The 20,235-nt window shown below is 42.0% G+C and overlaps 4 protein-coding genes and 1 long non-coding RNA gene across 12 annotated transcripts in view; 3 read left to right on the forward strand and 2 right to left on the reverse strand.

The window, feature by feature from the left end:
* smyd3 (SET and MYND domain containing 3) overlaps positions 1-443 on the reverse strand; it is a 145,384-nt gene extending 144,941 nt beyond the window's left edge. Inside the window, exon 1 of the mRNA XM_048974553.1 lies at positions 1-443. Within this exon, the coding sequence (XP_048830510.1) occupies positions 1-161 (161 nt within the window). The 5' untranslated portion in view covers positions 162-443.
* LOC125707419 (dimethyladenosine transferase 2, mitochondrial-like) lies at positions 310-5,787 on the forward strand. The gene is made up of 9 exons (XM_048974550.1): positions 310-438; positions 1,889-2,341; positions 2,505-2,596; positions 2,742-2,895; positions 3,438-3,586; positions 3,845-3,934; positions 4,150-4,212; positions 4,477-4,625; positions 4,932-5,787. Exons 1-9 carry the CDS (start codon positions 432-434, stop codon positions 5,116-5,118), a joined length of 1,344 nt encoding a protein of 447 aa, XP_048830507.1. The 5' UTR covers positions 310-431; the 3' UTR covers positions 5,119-5,787.
* The window catches only part of LOC125707426 (uncharacterized), a 27,033-nt gene continuing 9,554 nt past the window's right edge, over positions 2,757-20,235 (reverse strand). For 5 of the 6 annotated variants that reach the window (XR_007382280.1, XR_007382281.1, XR_007382282.1 and 2 more), the window contains 3 exons: positions 15,529-15,644; positions 8,876-8,901; positions 8,379-8,656 (listed from right to left, as the gene is read on the reverse strand). This is a non-coding gene — a long non-coding RNA (uncharacterized LOC125707426). Of the gene's footprint in view, positions 2,893-8,378; positions 8,657-8,875; positions 8,902-15,528; positions 15,645-20,235 lie in introns of those variants that run through there. The other variant, XR_007382279.1, reaches the window with a different exon arrangement.
* LOC125707420 (dimethyladenosine transferase 2, mitochondrial-like) lies at positions 6,782-11,863 on the forward strand. Its single transcript, XM_048974551.1, has 9 exons — positions 6,782-6,932; positions 7,682-8,135; positions 8,301-8,392; positions 8,506-8,659; positions 9,096-9,244; positions 9,427-9,516; positions 9,719-9,781; positions 9,924-10,072; positions 11,068-11,863. Exons 2-9 carry the CDS (start codon positions 7,700-7,702, stop codon positions 11,252-11,254), a joined length of 1,320 nt encoding a protein of 439 aa, XP_048830508.1. The 5' UTR covers positions 6,782-6,932; positions 7,682-7,699; the 3' UTR covers positions 11,255-11,863.
* Positions 12,970-20,235, forward strand: part of cnsta (consortin, connexin sorting protein a) — a 26,654-nt gene continuing 19,388 nt past the window's right edge. Inside the window, exons 1-2 of one of the 3 annotated variants that reach the window (XM_048974545.1) lie at positions 12,970-13,151; positions 19,025-19,406. In XM_048974545.1, the coding sequence (XP_048830502.1) occupies positions 19,064-19,406 (343 nt within the window). In that variant the 5' untranslated portion in view covers positions 12,970-13,151; positions 19,025-19,063. Of the gene's footprint in view, positions 13,152-18,457; positions 18,650-19,024; positions 19,407-20,235 lie in introns of those variants that run through there. The other 2 variants (XM_048974543.1, XM_048974544.1) reach the window with 2 other exon arrangements.

Raw genomic sequence — 20,235 nt, forward strand, 5'->3', positions numbered from 1 at the left:
CGTGAAAAACAATATTCACACGTAGTTCCCATCCCATTCTTAGAAACGACGTGCGCGTACGGGTCAGCCGTGAATATCTGTTCTCCTGCTCTTATTGGCAGGGCAGCACGCAAACCATTGCCCTTTCCTTCACTACAGAAGCGTTCGAGTTTACGCGCCATGTTCTAGCCTGGTCCTGGTGAACCTGGTTGACATGTGTGGCCATATGGCGCATGCGTGTGCAGTTCTGTGCACTACACTTCCGCCTTCGTCATATGACGGCTGCGCAGGTTTCCCTGGCGTCCCAGTCCTCGGTGATCTGCGTACTTTGTTTTTGACAAGTCAATATGAGGTAATTTCTCTTCTGCTCTCACTTTTTCTCCGCATTTCCTGAAGAGGGTCGCGGTTTCAACTAATTCAATTACCTGAATTAAGACTGGCATTGGGTACATATGAAAAGTATGATTTTTTGTCTGTTATTAATAGCAATAAAATACATATTTTTTTGTAGTTCGATCATGTGTAAACTTATGCTGCGACTAAACTGCGGTGAACTCGAAGCCTGAATATTTATGTGTCTCAGTCCGACTCTATTTTAATAATCAACTCCGAGTTATGATTCCAGAAATACTGAAAAGGAAAATACACGGGTATTTGTGGTGCATAGATGTATATATTATAGAATTTCCAGTTGGGCAAAGATAAATAACGTATTAGTAGTAATATCTAGAGCCGATGTAGGTCTACATGAAAAAATATAGGGCCAACAAGACTAGAATAAGAAAAAGTCTCAATTGTCATTTTAGAATAGACTATCTGCTGGGTATTTAGTGGAAAGTGTCACAGCTGCAGAATGTGCTTCATGTCACCCTGTTCACTCAGTCCGTCTGCAGGTCGTTTATTCGGGCGAAGTGTTTACCTGGTCACTAGATATCGGCGTATGAGGAGGATTGGCTGCATGGGGTCATGTAAACACCGCCGAGGGCCCGAAAAAATAGCTGTAGGTACAGTTTGTAAAAACAGGAAAATGTTAGTTAAAGGGGAACAACATTTATCTATCACACGCTTTTATCCAAAGCGACTTACAGTAGAGCGCGCAGAGCGTTAATTTGTGGGGATTTGAACCCACAACCTTTGCATTGTTAGAACAGCCCTCTACTTGCTGTTAGTGCAAAATTAAAAGGTTCGCTACCATGTGCAAAAGGTGTTATCTGTTGTGTTGTATCTTAGTAAAATGCATATCCAGCTTTCGGCCCTGGGAGTTATTATTCCTTTATTAACCAAACAGGGAGTAACATCCCCTAAATCTAAAAGTGAGACTGTTTCCATGACAAGAAACACAGAAAAACGCTCCCCGTTAACAAAACAACCATATTCATAATACAGTAATACTGCAAAGAAGCTCCTCTCCGCTTAGCACCCTTACAGTGCTTTTTGAGTAGTTATGTATTCTAGAGCCACAAAAAGCTCAAAAACATATATGGTGTTTTACTGCATGTACGCAGTTTTACGCTGAGCATTCTGCATTGAGTCATGTTACTGGTCGTTAAAAAAGTTTTGATAAGTTAAACAGTCAGTTTAATTTATGTAATGTTGTACTTCGAATAAGTAATACAGTCACAAGAGGAATCATCTCGGGTTATAACCAGTACTTCTGGGACTGTATGCTGCGTTACACTTCAGAAAACTGTCATCCGCTGTGAAATGACAAATATGTATTTTTGCTATTTTGTAGCATTCAACAATCATGAGTTTAACATGGTATAAGATCTTATCATGAACGACAGGCCTAAATGAAGAACTACCTCGATGGTATATGGTGTTTGACTATTAATTTCATTCAGAGAACTAGCATACTTGCAGCCACTTGATTCTGGTGACCGTTTTGAATTTGCTGTTTCATATACAGGAACACGTCATCTACAAATGTCAGCCCACGGCCTCAGACTACTGCTGATGGGGATACGGAGCACCATTGGCTGCCTACAGATAGCCAATGATCTCAGGCTGTCTGCATGTATACGAATCGCCACTCATGCCCACAAAAGAACTTACTACTTGGACTTGGCATATGGAGGTGCTGGGCAGACTCAGCAGAGTAAAGCGGAGCTCATCTCACCTGCTCCAGGGCTCTCGCAGAGGAATCTGTCTGCTGCGGCTGGGTCGCTGAAAAGCCAGTTCCGCCCCATGTCTAGATACAACTTCCTTGACCCAGGTGATGTTGATGAAAACACACGTAAGGCACTGGCGTGCAGGTATCAGCGGCACTTCATTGTGGATCCAGATTTTGCCCAGCTGGTAGCAGATCACCTGAAAGGAGACCTGACAGAGAGGAACGCTGCCATCTTTGAGTGCAATCCTGGTGCGTTGTATGTTTTTAAATGTGAATGATTTAGCACTTTGATAGTTCATAGGCAAGTTAGTCTTTTTGTTTATATTTTTTAAGCCTCGCTACAAAAATATCTTTGGTTTTTGCATCAGATTAGTGCAGCAGGTTAACTGTTAGGCTTGATGTTTGTGTCCAGGTCCAGGGGTACTGACACGGGCTCTGCTCAATTCTGGGGCACAGCGGGTCATTGGTCTGGAGAGTGATAAGGGCTTCCTTAAAGATCTGCAAGTGAGCATGTCTATCATCTCACGCAGCTTTTCTTGGTCAGTCACGTATATTTGGCTGTTTGGATCCAATAGATCATCTGAGACCTGGATGAATGCTGTTACCTTTGTGAGACTCTTACAGTACTGTGCTCTGCTTTTGGTTTTAGGCTTTGGAGGGCAGTCTAGATGGGCAGCTGGAGGTGGTGCACTGTGACTTCTTCAAGCTGGACCCCCTCGGACATGGCACCATGAAGCCTCCGTCAATGTACTCTGACAAGCTCTTCAATGACCTGGGCATCTCTGAAGTTCCATGGACTGCTGGTTAGTGACGCAGGGAGGTGGAAAAAAATTCAACAATGTTTTAGTTGGCATCTATATTTATATGTATGTGTATGCGTCCTGGTTGTTGTTTCATATACAGGAAGCATCTTGGTTTCACTGATGTGCACAGACGTTTTGAGGGGCAGATCTCATACATGGGGGGCCCCTCTTGTTGCCCCCCTTAGTAAATTTAAACCCTTTACCTTCAGTATATTATGAAGGTCTTTGGTGAGAGATTTTGCGTCATTTTCGTTGGAACATCAAAGGGTGCCACTTTCATTTTTCATTCATTCATGTGAAAGGGCCAGATACTGAGATACCCCCAGGCCCACCTCCCCCCTCCCACACATACCATCAAGCAGTAATGTATTATGTGTTTCTGCCCATTACTAAACAAGTAGCCCTTCCTTTATCTAGTGGTATAGCATAAAAATTCAGTAATTTAGTAATAATTTCATTCTATTGTGTTTTGAGAAAGCATGAATCCCAGTTTCTGTTATTTCTGTATCCTTTTTAAATTCAATGCTTCAACCTGTATCCAGATGTTCCTGTGAAGGTGCTTGGAATATTGCCCCAAAGAAAAGAGAGAAGCATTTTATGGAAGCTCATATGCGCCATCTTTGAGCGCGCCTCCGTATTCCGTTATGGTCGAGTGCAGTTAGTCATGTTCATGAGTGAAAAGGCGTATTTGGTAAGTTTGCGGTGGGTGGGAGGGTGATTACTGTGTCACTTTCCATGGTTTTGTGGGATTGTAAGTTACGTTTTAGAGATTTACTTTGTTTCCTCTGAAGTTCTTTTTTTTTTCTCACTCATTGGTGGGATTTAAAAAATGTATCTGTAACTTGAATCCATACCAGCTTTGACAACCCAGAATAGTTTGCTCGCGTTTACTTACAGAGTTACATTCTAACAAGTGCTAACAAATCATGTCTGTTCTCTTATACTGTAGAAACTTGTGGCTGAACCAGGAAATCTCAAAAAATACCAGTCGTTGAGTGTATTATGGCAGATTGCTTGTGATATCAAGCTGATACAAAAGGTGAGGACAGAATTAAAACACACTGTTATCTTTGTCACACATAGGATAAATCATCATCCAAACTGATACTAATGCCTTTATATCTGTGAAGGATTTGCTATAAATTGATGTTCAATATGTAATAATTGCAAATAAGATTACATGTCTTACCCTTGTTAATGCTTAAGTAGTAATATGAAATGATGAAATCTTGATTATTTTTTTTAATTGTTTAGGTGCCAATAAGTTCTTTTGTGATATCTTCCAAGGGTCATGGTATCCCTGTCAAGAATACAAAAGTAAGATAATGGTTTTTGCATGTTTTAATACTGCTGGATTTCACACGTGAATCGCAGTTTAGTATGTTACTTATATATCACTCATACAGAAGCACATTAAGCACTCATACAAAATACATATAGATTACTTTTGTTCAAGTTAATTTCACAGTGCGTTGAAAGCCGTTAGGGTTTCTGCTGCAGAATAATGTTATTTATGTCATAATAATCTAGAGGATTCCCTGTGTCATTGTCCTCTCTGTACTTGTCACCCCCTCACAACAGTTTCCAGATGAACACCTGTGCTTGATTATGATGACCCCTCGCCCAAACCTTTTCTCCAGTAATCTCACCCATGCCAATGGAGCGGCCTTGATCGTGATGGTGAAGCAGTGCATGACTAAGAAGAAAATCCAACTGATTGACCATCTGAAGTAAAGTGGACAAATCTGATACCAAATTAAATATACTGAAGCTATTCCAGCGTTAAAGTTCACTAAGGACTATTTTACTTCATTGACGTGAAACAAAAGTAGAACAAGATACCATAAAATCTGTTATTAAAATAGTTAGATATATTAAAAAATGTGCTAGCTGTAAACATTTATTTTGCTTACTGTATTATCTCAGTGAATACAGGTAACTGTCAACATTAAGGAGAAGCTAGTAAGTAAAGATATTTGCTATATATACAGCAAAATGTCATTCCTTTGATCTTATTTTTGTAATTGTTTTAATAGAGCATGGAGTCCAGAAAATGGGTCAAAGGTGCTGACTGACCTGGGTTTGCTAGAAGACGTCCAGACAGGATATGTGTTTCCTGAACAATACAGAATTGTGTTTGAAAGTCTGCATCAGACTAAGGACTTCAAGCAGAGCTGGATCTACAATGAGACTTTAAACATTGAAACAACAACCATTGTGTAACTTAACTAAGACAAAAAGCTGAAACCACCTTTCTCAAGATGGATCTGGGTTGGAAAATATCGACGCAGCCAACGGCAGGAGTGCAGGGGCCTGTGTCGTGAAGCAGGACTTCATGCCGGATAACTTGTTGGGTTTAAGCTACCCCAGTTTAAATGGACTTTATCTTTGTTCACTTGCATTTAGCCCAGACTACCTTAAATCCGACAAGTTATCCGACTCAGCAAGAAATACTGCTTCATGATGCAGGCCCCAGCTCTGATGATTATTGGTTATTTGAATCTGAACTTATTTCCCATTGGTAAAGAGAAGTTGCTTCTGAAGGAACGAATAATAATCTTGTAATGTTAATCTTTATAGTCAGTTATAAAGTGCCGAAATGCTGGATCTATTTATTTTAGAAATGTAAATAGAATATGGCTTGAAAGGTTTACGCGATGCAATTATTTGAAATGTATGCTTGAGAAAATGTTCATCTGTAAATTGAACATGAATAGGGCATGTGGTATTTTAAAGCATTTTCAGAGCGTAAATGCACTGGTTCGTTGTGCAAATGATGTGTACATATGGCGATGTCATTCTGTGAAATTGTTACAGTATACATTAAGGAGTTTTATTCTGCTAAAATTGTTCATGTGTAATACTATATAAATTAGTATGTGACATTTCAAATGGGTTCACCTTGCACTTGCTTTTCTCTTTGGAGTGTCATCAGTAATGGTGCACCATCAGATAGTTATTCTGGTCCAGGCTGAACTGGACCAGTCAGGATGTGCTGGTAGTGGGTCAGCAAAGGTCTATTCAGGACGCTTCTTAAGTCGTCTTGCTCTTCTGATGTTTTTGCACCATATGACATGGTCACGGATGGTGACGTTTTGCAGCGCCGGCTGAAGTCTGACAAAAAAATCTAACCACGATGCATTGCGTTGGGACCAGAATGCAATGCTTTAAGCCAGCGCTGCAAACGGCAGCGTGAAGTCGAACGCACCCACAGATAAATACAGCAATCGTACGCACAGACAGAGAAACAGGAGGGAAGGAGGCGCGCGACAAAATGAGTGACTGCAGGAAACGGAGTAAAATTTGGAAACGCTTCAATTGCATAGATAATACAAAGGCAGAGTGTAGAGCTTGCAAGGTTAAAATCTCATATCGAACAGGCTCTACAAATAACCTGCATTGGCACATGAGAACTGTACATCCATCAGTGCATTGGGAAGAAAAAAGACAAGCAAATGAACCTGCTACTAATGAAAGAGACAGTTTGTCTACTGCAGTTTGTCAATGTCTACACCATCATCCAGTACAGCACCACAACCACCTAGACCTACAACCTAGAGCTCTATGAGACAGTTTGTACAAAAAGCTATGACTCCAGTAAAACAGAAAACAATTGATGAGGAACTGGCTAAAATGATTGCACGTGATTTCCAACCATAGTAATTCATTTCACTAATAATTTTACATTATTTCTGGTAATAAATACATTTAAGCACCAAAAAAAATATGAAGAGCCGAAAGAGCCGGCTCTTTTAAGTGAGCCGAGCCATAAGAACCGGCTCTCTTAAAAGAGCCGGAATTCCCATCACTAGTAGACACTGGTTTCATAGCTTCTTAAATGTTACTGGTCCTACATTACCCAGAGATCTTTGCTCTTGCGCATGAAGATGACGTTCGCAACTCATATGGCACTGCTGGGGCTGAAAAAAGTGGAGATCGAACTGTTGTTTCAATGTCATGTACCCAAGTAAAGGACAGAATGATGCCCTAGGCTAAACAATAGCAACAGGAATTCAACGGATATTAACATCCCGACGGTACAGATAAGTCATTATGTTTTGTCATGGCTTTGAGGGGCTCTTAAGTAAATTTAGCTGTTGCGAAACGTTTCATTAAACGACCATGCGGCTTTATGAGGCCAGCCACGCGATCCACCGGTCAGGAATGTTCATAATTGCCTTTTTTATATAATTTACCTCTATTCTTTTTCGTAAACGGCGGAATATGTAGCTGATATCGTCGGTAGCTTTATGAGTTTTTAAAGGCACAGTTCCGCTTCCCATATAGATGCATTATCGCAATACGCAAGTATAAGCTGCATTCGGCGGTGCATGCACTTGCATGTTGTAGTTTTCCGATGGAGTGTTTCTGGCTTTTTAAAACTGCGGAAAATGTTCGCACCTGTTTTTAAGCAAAGAACTACAGCGAATTACGTGATATGCGGTCTAAGTATTTAGCTACTGTGCAATGTCACAACGCACGCCGGCCTTTAGTGTATATAGTTTTGTGATAAAATGCTTTATGCTCATTTCCAACCAGTTACAAACACTGGTCACGTGTAGTTTACTGATTGAACTGTGTGTAAAATTCGTTAAGTCTGTGATTAAACTACGTTTTTAACATAGTTACTAATATTACTTTAATACAGTAGAAAAAAAAAACTCAAACGTTAGTTACTGTGATAGACCGTCATATTTGCCCCGTCACGATATTTTGGTAATTTTTATATTACTTATATTATCTTCTGCCTTGTGCTTTTGGTCATTATTGCTTTTTCCTGTTGCAGTTATAACCCTTCCCAACAATGTCATCTCACGGCCCCAGGCTAGTGCTGATGGGGATACGGAGCACCATTGGCTGCCTACAGATAGCCAATGATCTCCGGCCGTCTGCATGTATACGAATCGCCACTCATGCCCACAAAAGAACTTACTACTTGGACTCGGCCTATGGAGGTGCTGGGCAGACTCAGCAGAGTAAAGCGGAGCTCATCTCACCTGCTCCAGGGCTCTCGCAGAGGAATCTGTCTGCTGCGGCTGGGTCGCTAAAAAGCCAGTTCCGCCCCCTGTGCAGATACGACTTCCTCGACCCGGAGGAGGTAGAGGAAAGCACACGCAAGGCACTGGCATGCAGAAACCTGCGGCACTTCATTGTGGATCCAGATTTTGCCCAGCTGGTAGCAAATCACCTGAAAGGAGACCTGACAGAGAGGAACGCTGCCATCTTTGAGTGCAATCCTGGTGCGTTGTGTTTTTAAATGTGAATGATTTAGCACATTGATAGTTCATAGGCAAGTTAGTGTTTCTGTTTATATTTTTTAAGCCTCGCTACAAAAATACCTGTCTTTGGTTTTTGCATCAGATTAGTGCAGCAGGTTAACTGTTAGCCTTGATGTTTGTGTCCAGGTCCAGGGGTACTGACACGGGCTCTGCTCAATTCTGGGGCACAGCGGGTCATTGGTCTGGAGAGTGATAAGGGCTTCCTTAAAGATCTGCAGGTGAGCATGTCTGCCACCTGATGTTTTATTGCATAATCCACTGGTCTATAAGCGTGGTGAGGTTTCGCCCATGTCATGCTCTTTAACACGGAGGTATGCTCTTTGTGTCTAAGGCTTTGGAGAATAGTCTAGATGGGCAGCTGGAGGTGGTGCACTGTGACTTCTTCAAGCTGGACCCCCTCGGACATGGCACCATGAAGCCTCCGTCAATGTACTCTGACAAGCTCTTCAATGACCTGGGCATCTCTGAAGTTCCATGGACTGCTGGTTAGTGAGGCAGGGAGGAGGAGAGAATTCGACAGTGTTTTAGTTGGCATTTATATTTATATGTATTTATAGGTGTTAAACTGGAAGGTTTTTTGCTCCTGTTAAGAATAGAAACAGTTTTCTATCTTAAAAAGGCTACTAGACTAAATAGGGAGAAGAGATTAGAGAAGCTGATAATCCGTAAGTACAGTAAACACAGAAATAAAATTTTAGTACCTTATTAGGCTGTATGATGCTGTTATCTGCAAGAATATGGAAATTATGTTAATCTTAAATTAAATTATGCAGAATGTTTCCACTAGAATACATTTTGAATGAAAACTCCAACACATTGACATTAACCACTTACACTTCAACAAAGTTGGACAAATTTAATGGATTCCGTGAGGTCTGTTCTTAGCCTCTTGAAATGCATTATTTCTGTCTGTGTGTCCAGATGTTCCAGTGAAGGTGATGGGAATCTTCCCCCAGCGGAATGAGAGGAGCATTCTCTGGAAGCTGGTCTATTCCCTTTTCGAGCGCACGTCAGTTTTCCGCTATGGCCGTGTGCAGTTGATCATCTTCATGAGCGAGAAGGAGTATTTGGTAACCTGACATCATGCTTTGGAGTAACCTTAAAAGTCGTTGTTTATCCCTGATTACAGACTAGTTGCTTACAGGGGTGGGGGTGGGGGTGGGGCTGATCTGCTCCCTATCAATGATGAAACTAAGAATCTTAATTTTTCTTCCTCATTGGTATTTGTGACTTTCTTGCATGTCCATTGTAGAAACTGGTTGCTTCTCCAGGGGATCTGAAAACGTACCAGCCGCTTGGGGTTCTGTGGCAGATGGCTTGTGATATCGAGCTGCTCCACAAGGTGAGAGCTCTCATTCTGCACCAGCAGTTATGCACATGGGCAGAAGAGACTGTTCACTCTGTAAAACTATTGCACACTGAATCACCAAAGTTTGTTTACACTGCTTTTTGATTTATGAAATTAACAGGAAAGAGAATGTGACATTTAAAGAATGATTATCGGTCAGTACTTTTTGGCGTGTTTTAATTTTCTACATTTTTAGGAACCATGGACAACTTTTGTGACCTCAGCAAAACGTAGTTCTTTGACAGCCCAAAAAACAAAGGCAAGAGATTCTTTTTCTTGGCTATTTCACACAGTATCTCGCACGCATCTCGTATCAATTTCACTGCATTGCCATTTGTCCCTCAGAATGTCAGGTTACCATAGCAATGTTTTCACTGTGTGCTGTCACTCCCTCGAACCAGCTCCCGAATGACCACCTGTGTTTGGTAAGGCTGACCCCCCGCCCAAGTCTTTTTTCCGGGAATCTTACCCCTGCCAACGGAGCCACCCTGATTATGATGGTCAAGCAGTGCTTAACTAAGAAGAAAGCCCTACTCATTGATCAGTTAAAGTGAGTATGCAATGTACATTACAGGTCACATCCTGTCATATCCATCCATCCATTTTCCAAACCGCTTATCCTACTGGGTTGCGGGGGGTTCGGAGCCTATCCCAGAAGCAATAGGCACGAGGCAGGGAACAACCCAGGATGGGGGGCCAGCCCATCGCAGGGCACACTCAAACACCATTCACTCTCACATGCATTCCTACGGGCAATTTAGCAAGTCCAATTAGCCTCAGCATGTTTTTGGGCTGTGGGGGGAAACCGGAGTACCCGGAGGAGACCCCACGACAACATGGGGAGAACATGCAAACTCCACACACATGTGACCCAAGCGGAGACTCGAACTCGGGTCCTAGAGGTGTGAGGCAACAGTGTTAACTACTGCACCACCATGCTACCCATCCTGTCATATATGAGGGCAACTTATTATGTTTCATTATAATGCAAGAACCACAATACAGATCTTTTATTTTTTTAGATTAGAGATCCAAAATGTCCTAAGTGATCTTGTTGGGCTCAGGGTGCTTTGCTTTAATGTTGGGTCACTTGGATCATACCAGAGGCATCACTAGGCCGTAGCATCCAAGGTTTAAGCCCCAAACAAGCCCCAAATGATTTGTTCAGCTCAGATGTTTGAGAACCGGTGCTATGTCCCGATGTCTTAAGATCCCTTCTGTCATCAGGCCAAGTCCATGTCTTGAGACCCTTTTCGCACTAACCTCATTTTACCACCGACTCCCACCAAGCAGCAGTGATTATGTTGACGCAGGTCCACTTAGCACTGCTGGATGCCGTGTCGTCATATTATTCACTTAGATTTGGTTTCTACCAGGTTCTCATGAAGGTGTGAATTTTTATAGATTTTCTTATGTTAGACTGATATCAATAAAAAAAAAAAAAAAAAAACTGAAACCATCATCCAAAAAATATGCAATACATGAAATCAGGCAAATACATTTTCACTGTGCTAAACATAAGCATGTTCTTATTCCTTCTTGCAGCTCATGGTCTCCAGAAAGCGGAGCAAAGTTGCTTACTGAGCTCGGTCTACTAGAGGACATCCGGACAGGTCACGTTTTCCCAGAAGAGTATAAAATCTTGTTTGAAAGTCTGCACCAGTCCAAGGAATTCACCCAGAGCTGGCTGTACGATGAGACCTTAAACACTCAGACCTCAGTCGTCCTGTAACATGTTTTAGGGGCAAAACCTTCGTGAGCCCCTTTCAAGATCAAGGGTATCCTAAAACTAGAGGGGGACAGTGGAAGAGACTCTTGGATGCAGTAGGTCAGTGCTGCCTGGCCACTGCAAATCATGAAGCCCTCCTTCACAGACAAGGTCTTCACTGTCCAGCATTTGATTAACATAAAATGAGCAAACAATCGTCGATCTACTGTAAACTTACTGCAGAAGTAATTAACAAGCATTGAAATATGGCTAGTTCTGTCCCCTTATGTAATGCCGTATGTTTAATTACAATTTTATATATAATGGATATATGTACATAGTGTATTTGGAAATCATGCTGTTTGATAATAAACCATCGGAATGAAAGGATGCTGTTTACCTTATTTGGGTGATGTAATATAGTTACTGAATTATGGTCAAAGGAAAGTTAAAAGATGTTCTGTAATTTATCAGGAATTTTAGTATTTCATCAGGATTCTCTCGATAATGTTGTACTGCTTAAATTTTGTTCACCATTCAGAAGTTTGTCCTCTGGTAATATGCAATAATATAAGCCTCCCTCCATATGGACAATTGAAAGAAATTATTTGTAATAAATAATTATGGTTTGGACTGTGTCACCACTATTTGTTTTTCATGGTGTTCCAGTGTGTTAATGTTAACCACCGAGATGAAGAGTGTGTAATTTTAGGGATAAGAATCAGTTGATGCTTATTTGGGGAAACCTTGTGTATTTCCATCCATCCACACATGCACTCCTACGGGCAATTTAGTAACTCCAATTAGCCTCAGCATGTTTTTGGACTGTGGGGGGAAACCGGAGTACCCGGAGGAAACCCCACGATGACATGGGGAGAACATGCAAACTCCACACACATGTAACCCAGGCGGAAACTTGAACCCGGGTCCCAGAGGTGTGAGGCAACAGTGCTAACCACTGCACCATCATACTGCCCCCCCGTGTGTATTTATATTACGAAAAAAACTAATAACAATACCAGTTGCATCAGTTTCAGAACAGGTAATTGTGGGCAACATTCTTAATAGTACAAAGTCTTCAGCAATAAATGTCGAAATAGAATGTACGATATTTTGTGATTATTCGTAGCTTACATGTGTTCTAGGCCCTATTTAGCGAGACATCAGTCCCCCAGATTTTTGTCTCAGCCCATTAGAGAGGGGGTGCCATATTTCTTAAGATTTGCCCCTGATGTAAACTATTCACCGGTGTAAAATTGCTATAAACAAAATGTATGCGCAAAGGTGAATGCAGATGCTACTACACGACACATCAGCTGTCCTTTTTCATAAAACAAAAAATGCAACCTAGTGTAATACCTAGTTATTTGTTGAAATTATATTTAGAGCAACAATTTTTAGGAAGTAAGTATTTTGAACTGTTATTTACAGAATTCTTAAAGCAAATCTATATTCCTCCATTATAAACGTAAAACTAGCAACGTTAAAAGCGTTAAATTGGTTTTAAAAGCCTACAGACTATTTACAAGGTAATAAAACTGTTACATACAAAGTGGGCAACCCTGTATTTACTACTGTTGGTCAAAATAAACCATTCCAGAAGCATGAAGAACTGCTTCGAACATAAAGTAATTCTATGAAAAAGGCGGACAGACGGGATTCTGACCCCGCGTATTCAGGAGTGTAAAGGCCGCACTGGGCCGGAAGGTGGCGCCCTTCTCCTGCACAGGAGCAGCTCTGTAGCTGTGCTCGTCCTCGCAGATGCCCGGATAGATCTCAGGAAGCGCAAACCAGGTTGTCTGCCTCACGCTTGATACGATCCAGCGGGGAGCGGCGGCCGGAGCCGGGCGATGCAGACACCATGCGCCGATTAGATTAATGCTGCGACCGAGCACAAGCGCGTTTCTGAGCCGCTAAGCAGGTAGGTGCTACCGCTGCGTAGAAAGTGTCAGTCCGCGACCCAGAGCTGTCCCTGGGCGACGGTGCCTTTGGCTACGTTCTTACTCAAAACGGCATCTAATCCTCCGGGCATTTAATACAAATGATAGAAGGTATCTAATCTCGGTGAAATATATGATCCATCGCTGTTTACGGAGAATTAACAAAAGGGGTGATCTGTCAACAAATAATCATATTTCGTGCTAGTTATGGGGCATTAACTGTTATTTCACTGAAGGTGTTTAGCGCACCGGGACACCCGTGACTGAGTGTTACGTTAAAGGGGGGCTTTGGGTGCAGCTTTCGGTGGCTGAAGCTAAGTGGCCCCGGCGCGTGCAGCGGGCTCGGATCAGCTAGTAATACTGGGGAGGTGCCGGCCGGAGCGGCTCCTGCGCGGCGGCTGCCCCGTCGGAGAAGGACTGGAAAGGAAGCCTTGGCAGGTCGAGGACGCCGCCGCGCTAACAAACCTCCAGCTTTTATCATGTCGCCCTATTGTGGAGGATTGCTTCCCCAGTTCCACCGGATTGTTTTATGCTTCCTGTCATTTGCAAGTATGTTATGATTTGAGGATGTACATTTTGGACACGCTTTCATTATTTATGTGTTTTGTTATTTAAAAACCCACGTTCGATGGGCAGATTCCGTAACGTAAATATGACTCCTTCGCTGCGCGTTAAGACATTTTATTACTTTTTATGCAAGAGAAGCCTGTGGTATTTTCCGTTTTCTTGGCGTTTACCAATCACATAATGACATGTTTATAGGTTTCTGATAATCGTGCAAAATAGATTTGCATTTGCACCATTGAAAAAGTAATTATTTTATAATTTAAGTATTTTGTCACTGATCAGATCATTAGTTTCTTTTTAGCAGGAGTGCAATAATCGCCAATAGGATTCTGCTAATATACAGCCACGCGAGGATGATGCTGATCATTAGATACAAAGTATCTGTTCGGCTTCCTCGAGCCGGCTGCACGTTAATCAGTTAAAACCAGTCGCTGTATCAGTGGTCTAGTGGTGGCGGTATTGGTGGTTGGTGGTTTTCCATTCAGTCGTTTCTGATTTCGCATGTCGGATTTTTTCATGGCTATTTTCCCATATTTGGGATGTTAATTGAGGTTAAACGTTACACTGAGATGGTCCCAATGACTTCTGTTAAGAAGCAGTCTGAACATGAAATGCCGCCCGTACAGTCACTGCAACATAAAATTTTAGTCAACCCCAAAGCTAAAGGTTTACTGCAAATTTCTTGCTTTCGATATTAATCTTTGTTGCATGAGGCAGGTAAAATAACTGGCGCAGACCTTTCACAAACGCTGGGACCATTGTCACATTGCTCAATCTGTTCTGTTTGCTGTTGGAAATGTAAGGTTTCCACTCATTTGCATCCTCATTGGTGGTGCGTACCGGATTTTAGTGCAAAATCTTAAAATTGGGCGCATTGAACATGACGTGTGTCCAGCTAATTGCCTTGAGTCTAAATGACTGTATTATGAGAACAAAGGAAATGTACAGAAAAGGCAATAAAAGTTTAAAATATCTAAACATCTTGCTCAGGAAATTGTGACAAAACATTTAAATGAACAGACTTTCTAATCCAAGTTTCTTATCTAAAAGTATAACCTGTGATTATTAAGGAAAATAAGGAAAGATTCCTAAAAATATATTTACGGTTTGACACTTTACGTTGGGAGCAAATGAGGGAGCGTTGATGTAGAATATTACTCAAGTTCTCAAAGCTATATCTTGTGGAGTGTGTATAGATTTATAAGCATGATTTTTTTGTGGGGTGTTTCTGTGTAAGGCTGCTGTCTGAAATATGAAACGGGGCATGTTTTGAGCAAACATCTTCATTTGAGTAGTGCAGCCTTGTTCACTGTCATTGAGCAGGTAGAGGGTGGTAGGCTGTATGCCGTCCTTGTCTGTCATTGACCTGCAAACTAGAGGATTTATGAGCAGGTGTGTGTGATTTATATGTATCTGAGTGTGTGTGTATGTAAATGTAATTCTTTGAATGGTGCGCTTTGCTTTTTCAATCATAATAGGCTGTTCTTTCTTTATTGTTCAATTTGTCCTATCTTCCTTGCACAGCCATAGGAACCCTTTGTCCGAGGCTCGTATTAAGCATCAGTACCGCCATTAAGGTTGCCTTTGTCACTTCTGGGTTTTCATATATATTTTTTCCACTACTTCAATTTCAATCCTTTCGGCTCCATCTGAGCGCAGAGGTTGACCTAATTTTGGCGCGCAGCTCATTCGGTGTGGTTACTTGTGATCGGGGGAGGGCATGCATCGCTAATAATTTACAGAGTTGCAAGAAGGCCATTGCTAGGGTGACGGATCAAAGCACTGACTTACCGGGCTGCTCGGTGCCGAAAAAAACTCCCTGTATGCGTGTCTGACCTTCCCGTCAGGGATCGTCTCAAAGAGCTTGACATGAGTATTTGCCAACATGTTGCAAGTTGGTATGGCAACTGAAATGAGAAAAAATAAATACATATATAATATATATATATATATATATATATATATATATATATATGTTTTTTCTCTCTCTCTATCTATCTATCTATCTATCTATCTATCTATCTATCTATCTATCTATCTATCTATCTATCTATCTATCTAAAATATGGAATATGTCAAAGGTCAGTATGGAAAATAAGAGAATTGCATGACAACAAAGCTGCTGAGTGACTTTGGTTATTTTAAGAGCTCTGTACCTCACGTGACCTCATCTTCTCATGTATGTGGTTGTCTTAACCTCTAGGCACTCTGCCAAAACCTACGTGTAACAAATTAATCACCAGCTGCATGTGCTGTTCAGGTTGGAACACTTTCAGTGACTTAAACTGAAGTTTTCACTATTATTAAGGCACATAACTCTGCTGATAGAATATCCGCATGTCACAAAACTTGCAACAAGGTATATCACTGGTATCAAAAACCGTTATCCATTTCATTGTTGCCGATTTGCCTTATTTTTTTTTATTAAATTCTTTTGCATTTGTATCTTTTGTCTTTGGCAAAAGATGTTTCTCACAGAGCTATAGACAAGCTGTCACATATTGTTTATCATTTGTGAATTGAAATTCAATTGAAAAGAACCTGTCATCAAAACTGAATGGGTTTGTTTTTTTTCTGTCAGAATTGGGTGCAAGATCTGCATTTTTACACAAGTTAAGTTTTTTTGTGCATCTTAATTCTGAAGAGCTATTAGCACTCTAGGTTTCAAGTAAACCATCACTGTAAACTGTCTCCAAATTATGGTTTCCAGAGTGCCATGCACAGACTTTTTGAGGGGCAGTTGCTCGAATGGGGGGGAATTCAGGGCCCCCCCTCCCCCCGCCTAAATTTTCATATAGCCTACAAACATTCAACATACAAACAAGGCAGAGATATAGCCAGCGGGAGCACGCGGCGAGGCAGAGACACTGGGAGCGGGAGCGCAGTGAGGCGAGGCAGAGACACCGGGAGCGCAGTGAGGCGAGGCGGAGACACCGGGAGCGCAGTGAGGCGAGGCGGAGACACCGGGAGCGCAGTGAGGCGAGGCGGAGACACCGGGAGCGCAGTGAGGCGAGGCGGAGACACCGGGAGCGCAGTGAGGCGAGGCGGAGACACCGGGAGCGCAGTGAGGCGAGGCGGAGACACCGGGAGCGCGCCAGCCAGCTGTTGGGCAAGTCACCCTTTGTGGATTCATGTCAGGCCGACATTTTGGAGAGTCTCCCGTTGGTCGAGCTGGACAAAGGCCCTGTTTTTACATGTCATGCCTATGATAAAGCAGCCGAATCAGCTATACGGGAATCACTTCTGACATTTTGCATTATCCTAGTTAGTTAGATCTGTGCTGGAAGAGGCTGTTGGCACTTGGTGAAAACACCACTAAGAACATTGCAACCACCAAATCTGCCTTTCGCATGAAGAATTCCAGTGACCAACACCAAATTTATATAATAATGTCTTAATACATAATGTATTGCAGTGTGCTGGATGTTTTCATTTAAATGCACCAATAGTGTGACTGGCAGTATATTTACATTTTTATGTGGTCCAGCTTAAGTAAATAATAGTTTAATTTTGTAATTAATTTTGTTTGGTCAATAACTCATAGCAGAACCTTTGTCTTAGTTGAATGTATGGTTTGTGTCTTTATTTACACTTTTTAATGCTTTTTACGTGCAGTATTAATGCAGTCCTAAGCGTGTGTCTGAGTGGTGTGGTGCCCAGTGCCAGGGTAGCGGTCTGTCCTGGGTTGTTCCCTGCTTTGTGCTTATAGCCGCCAGGGTAGCGGTCTGTCCTGGGTTGTTCCCTGCTTTGTGCTCATAGCCGCCAGGGTAGGATTTGGCTCCCCACAACCCTGCATATAGGACAAGCGGCTATGGACAGTGAATGACTGAATGGACGCGTGGACGTTCCTGATGCTCTATGGCAGTGTTGCTTGCTCATTTAGAACATATTGTGTGTGTCATCCCTCTCTGTGTATTACAGTGAAACTTGTACAGTGTACTTTTTTTTTTTTTTTTTTAACTATTATGTCCACCTTGGGACAGCACATGGTCATCCACTGTTTGTCCTCAAGGAATGACCTTGTAACGTGATTTATCCTCCTGGAGGAGATAATCCAGAGGTGTAAATAGAGGGTGTAATATCGGGGCTCACCGTGACCTGTCACCCAGCGACATCATAAATTTAAAGGTAGTCTTTCTTGGCAGTTTTAAAATTAATTTCCTAAAAAGGTGAGAGAGATCTTGTATGGAATCATGAAGCCCCACTCCCCACTTGAACAATATTCAAAACCACCCCCCCCTCCACCCCCCCAGAAAAGGGTGCTTAGTTTTTACTTACTTATATGGTCATGCATTAGTGGTACAGCATGCCTAGTGCTGGTGTATTTTCATTTGGTGGCTCCCTCACTGAAAACTCCTGCTATAATAATCTTTTCAAATTTCGAATCAGCTGTGCTGAGCCGTGAGATTATTTACCCAAACAAAGTAGCAAAGGGCAGGGGAGAGCAAAAAAAAAAGAAAAAAAATAATATCAAAGTTTAACTTTTTTTTTTTTTTTTTTTTTATGAAAAGCTGTTAGCAGTTTGCAGACGTGTATAATTTTCTCTCTAGGCACAAAGAGCTCTCTGACTAATGGTTCTAAAATATTTAAACAGGTCAAAAGTCAGTTACTTTTGTAGGAAACCAGGCCAGCAGACTGATAAGCAGTTACTGGATTACTGCAGGCCAGCAGACTGATGAGCAGTTAATGGATTACTGCAAGGGCCTGGCTGCTCCCTCCGCTGCTCTGCAGAATCCCGTCTTTCCGAATGGTGACGTCTTCCATGAGTATAAAGAGACCCGCTGCCCGACTCCGAGCCTTACACCGTGCCCTTGTTATGTCGAATTAGAAAATTAATTACAAGAAAGGAGGCACTTGCTGTTAGCATTCTGTCAGATTCCTCGGGCCCACAATTTAGCCAGATGCTTTGAAGGTGAGTTAAATCATATCTGATATTCTTGCATGCCAGTAATTCTAATCCTGCTGCATAGACGGGTCTTGAAATCATTCCCGAATATTTCATTGCGTTACCACAGAACGATATTGACTGCACTAATCTATAGTGTGTTACCTCTAGGTAACGTATCAGAGTGGTCTCTTTACGGTCAAGGCGTGTGGTGTCACTGGTTTGTATTGTTTCGGTAGCGCAGAATTGTGGCACATTAAAACTGCCAAGCCCCTGATTAAGTGGTTCTTTAATAAAGGCTAATTATGTATCAGAGGACTAACACAACGGGTGTTTTCTCTTGTTTTAGATGTTTCTTTTTTAGTGTCGGTGTTAAACCAACAGGTTTTGTCTTTCTTTCAGGTGCACTGGTAGGTTGATGGTCACCAGCTGGGCTCGCTCATGGAGGAGGAGCACTCAGACAGCAACGGGGGGGTGAGGCAAGGATGGGGGGGCATCATGCATCTCCAGAACAACCTGGACCGTGGCCCCTGCCCCACATCGTCCCTCTCCGACGAGAATCAGAACAGGCTGACGGAGAACGGGCAGGACGAAATGGACGGCAGCCTGCAGACTGGCTGGACGCCGTCTCAGCAAGACTCTGAGAACAACAACGAGGAAGAAGACCGGCAGGCTGTCAGGCTGCTGGACAACTATGGCGAGCCCCTAGCAGAGACACTGAGGGCTGAAACGCCGGACTCACCACAACACAGCACATGGCTCACCATCCAGACTGGGAGCAATGGTACAGTATGACACATTTGTTAATATTCTGTAGACGACTTCTGACAAAACACTGCCAATTTTAAATCAATGGTGGCATCACCGTCAGTTGTTATCCAGCATAATCAAACTAGCAAAATGTGCATATTTCTTGCATGCAAATGAAGATTCACACTAAATGTTGTATTTTTTTTAGTTAATGACTTATTTAAAAGGAAACTGAACTTCAGCCTAATTCATTTATTGTGGAGTGGTTTATATTATTATTATTAGGGCTGCAGCTATCGATTATTCCAGTGATCGAGTATTCTATCGATTATTCCAGTGATCGAGTATTCTGTCGATCATTCCATCGATTAATCAGATAAGAAATACTTTTGTCTTATTAAAGAGCAATAATAACTATTCAAAAAATCAAAAATAGACGGGTCTCTTAAAATGATGTAGATGTTGCTAGAACACACAGAAAGCACTTTGCTATTTATATTATTAATATTATTATAATTATGTAATATTATTCATATTAACCAATCTGCAAAATAAAATTACGAAAGCCTTGAAATAGATCTAGTTGAGTACACCCCATGCTCCCTTTTAGACTCACCCCTGCATGCTGCAGGTGTCACTGTGACAAAGTGTGACGGCTGCTGTCAGCCTGCTGCAAGTTGCCAAATTTAAATAGTGTGTCAAACTAAGCTAACAGTTTATCTGCATACAAACAGCTTCTATTTTAATTTGTACAGCTTTACTTTAACCTTGCTGCTGTGGAAGACAAACGGCGGTGAATGGGAGCTGAAAACATCGTTTTCCTTTACCTTTCAGCTTGTTGAACAGCTGGTTTGGTTAAGGAC

Source organism: Brienomyrus brachyistius, chromosome 14 (genome assembly GCF_023856365.1).
Source record: "Brienomyrus brachyistius isolate T26 chromosome 14, BBRACH_0.4, whole genome shotgun sequence".
Taxonomy (NCBI): Eukaryota; Metazoa; Chordata; class Actinopteri; order Osteoglossiformes; family Mormyridae; genus Brienomyrus; species Brienomyrus brachyistius.